We start from the raw sequence: 1,364 nt of genomic DNA, 5'->3' as shown, positions 1-1,364 counted from the left end.
CTTTAACAATTATATTATGTAATATAATACAAGCTCTCATTAATTTAAAAACTTTTGCTTTTTCCAAAATCGCGATGGACCACGTATAATTACAAAGCATACTTGCAACACTTCGAATGCTCGCTCTACCTCTTTTATTTGTCTTTCTCGATATTGTGCAAATAACTTGCATTTTTTTCCTTGTGATGACTTTGATATTGATTTAACAAATGTGGTACGTTTGGGATAAATACCATCCGCTAAATAGTATATATCATAGTATAATTATTACCATTAATAGTGTAATTTACCTCCGAAACACGATCATTTAGAATATCGTCAAATACTGGTAAATGATACACATTGATATCATTATTTGAATTAGAAACTCCAAAAAATTCATGTCATATCCAAAGGTCTGAATATGCTACAACCTCAAGTACTATAATTGTAACCCCACGATAACCACTCATGCACATACCTTTCTACTTCTTTGGACAATTTTTTCACATTGCCAATGCAAGCAGTCGATACTACCTAACATGCTAGGAAAGCCACGAGCCTCCACCATTTATAGTAGGCGTCGTACATCATTTGAATTTGGTTTTCACAAGTATTCTCATCGAACACTGAAATGACACCTTCAACAATTTTTTTCAAGCACTTAATTGTAGTGTTCCCACTTATGCACACATAATCATCAACAACATCAGCTGCTATGCCATACGCTAACATCCACATCGCAGCAGTACATTTTTGCATTGGTGACAAGCCTCTTCTCCCAATAGCATCGACCCTATGTTGGAAATAAGCATAGACATTTGAGAGGGTGTCTACTATCCGAAGAAACACATGTATTCTCATTCTGAACTTTTGTCGAAAAATGTTAGCATTATACACCGGCTTATCTGCAAAGTAATCTTTGAAAAGACGATCATATCCTGCTTTTCGATCTCTGTTAATCCATCTATTAGGAGTTGGAAAAGAGCTTCTCTCGATATTTTCTTCTCTTGACTCATTGAACAAACATTCATCAATCCAATTATCTATGAATGTGTTATCTTGCCTTCTTCTTTTATCATACAATGCCTTGTTAAACATATCATTAAAATTTCTAGCCATTTGTTGAAATATAATTTTTAGTATTCTTTTGCCGTGAGAAACTAGCTTTGAAGTATAGTATGTGATATTTATAAGTGCCTCTGCACTAAGTAGCTACTTCTCAACGGCTAATTTTGTAACGTCTACTTCATAATGGCTAGTTTTGTAACATTTGTGTCATAATGGCTAGTTTTTCTTGTCTACATTAAAATGCTAATTTATAACAACTAGAAAATAGTTAGTTTTGCAATGGTTATTTTCACAAACAACAACATATAATAACA

At 33.3% G+C, this 1,364-nt stretch overlaps 1 protein-coding gene across 1 annotated transcript; it reads right to left on the bottom strand.

The window, feature by feature from the left end:
* Positions 1-239: 239 nt before the first annotated feature.
* On the bottom strand, positions 240-1,101 carry LOC107460959 (uncharacterized). The gene is made up of 2 exons (XM_021130083.2): positions 522-1,101; positions 240-325 (listed from the first exon to the last, which is right to left on the bottom strand). The coding sequence occupies exons 1-2, from the start codon at positions 1,099-1,101 to the stop codon at positions 240-242; spliced, it is 666 nt and encodes a 221-aa protein (XP_020985742.2).
* Positions 1,102-1,364: the final 263 nt, after the last annotated feature.

Source organism: Arachis duranensis, chromosome 8 (genome assembly GCF_000817695.3).
Source record: "Arachis duranensis cultivar V14167 chromosome 8, aradu.V14167.gnm2.J7QH, whole genome shotgun sequence".
NCBI classification, from domain to species: domain Eukaryota; kingdom Viridiplantae; phylum Streptophyta; class Magnoliopsida; order Fabales; family Fabaceae; genus Arachis; species Arachis duranensis.
The sequence above is the reverse complement of the archived record's forward strand: the minus strand, read 5'-3'. Positions and strand labels throughout refer to the sequence as shown.

What these genes read in the sequence shown, in the direction of transcription:
- LOC107460959 (XM_021130083.2), bottom strand. Translation starts at nt 1,101, where the DNA reads ATGGCTAGAAATTTTAATGATATGTTTAACAAGGCATTGTATGATAAA. An exon ending in GCTCGTGGCTTTCCTAGCAT is followed by an intron (nt 326 to 521) that starts GTTAGGTAGTAT and finishes ATCATTTACCAG; the next exon opens with TATTTGACGATATTCTAAAT.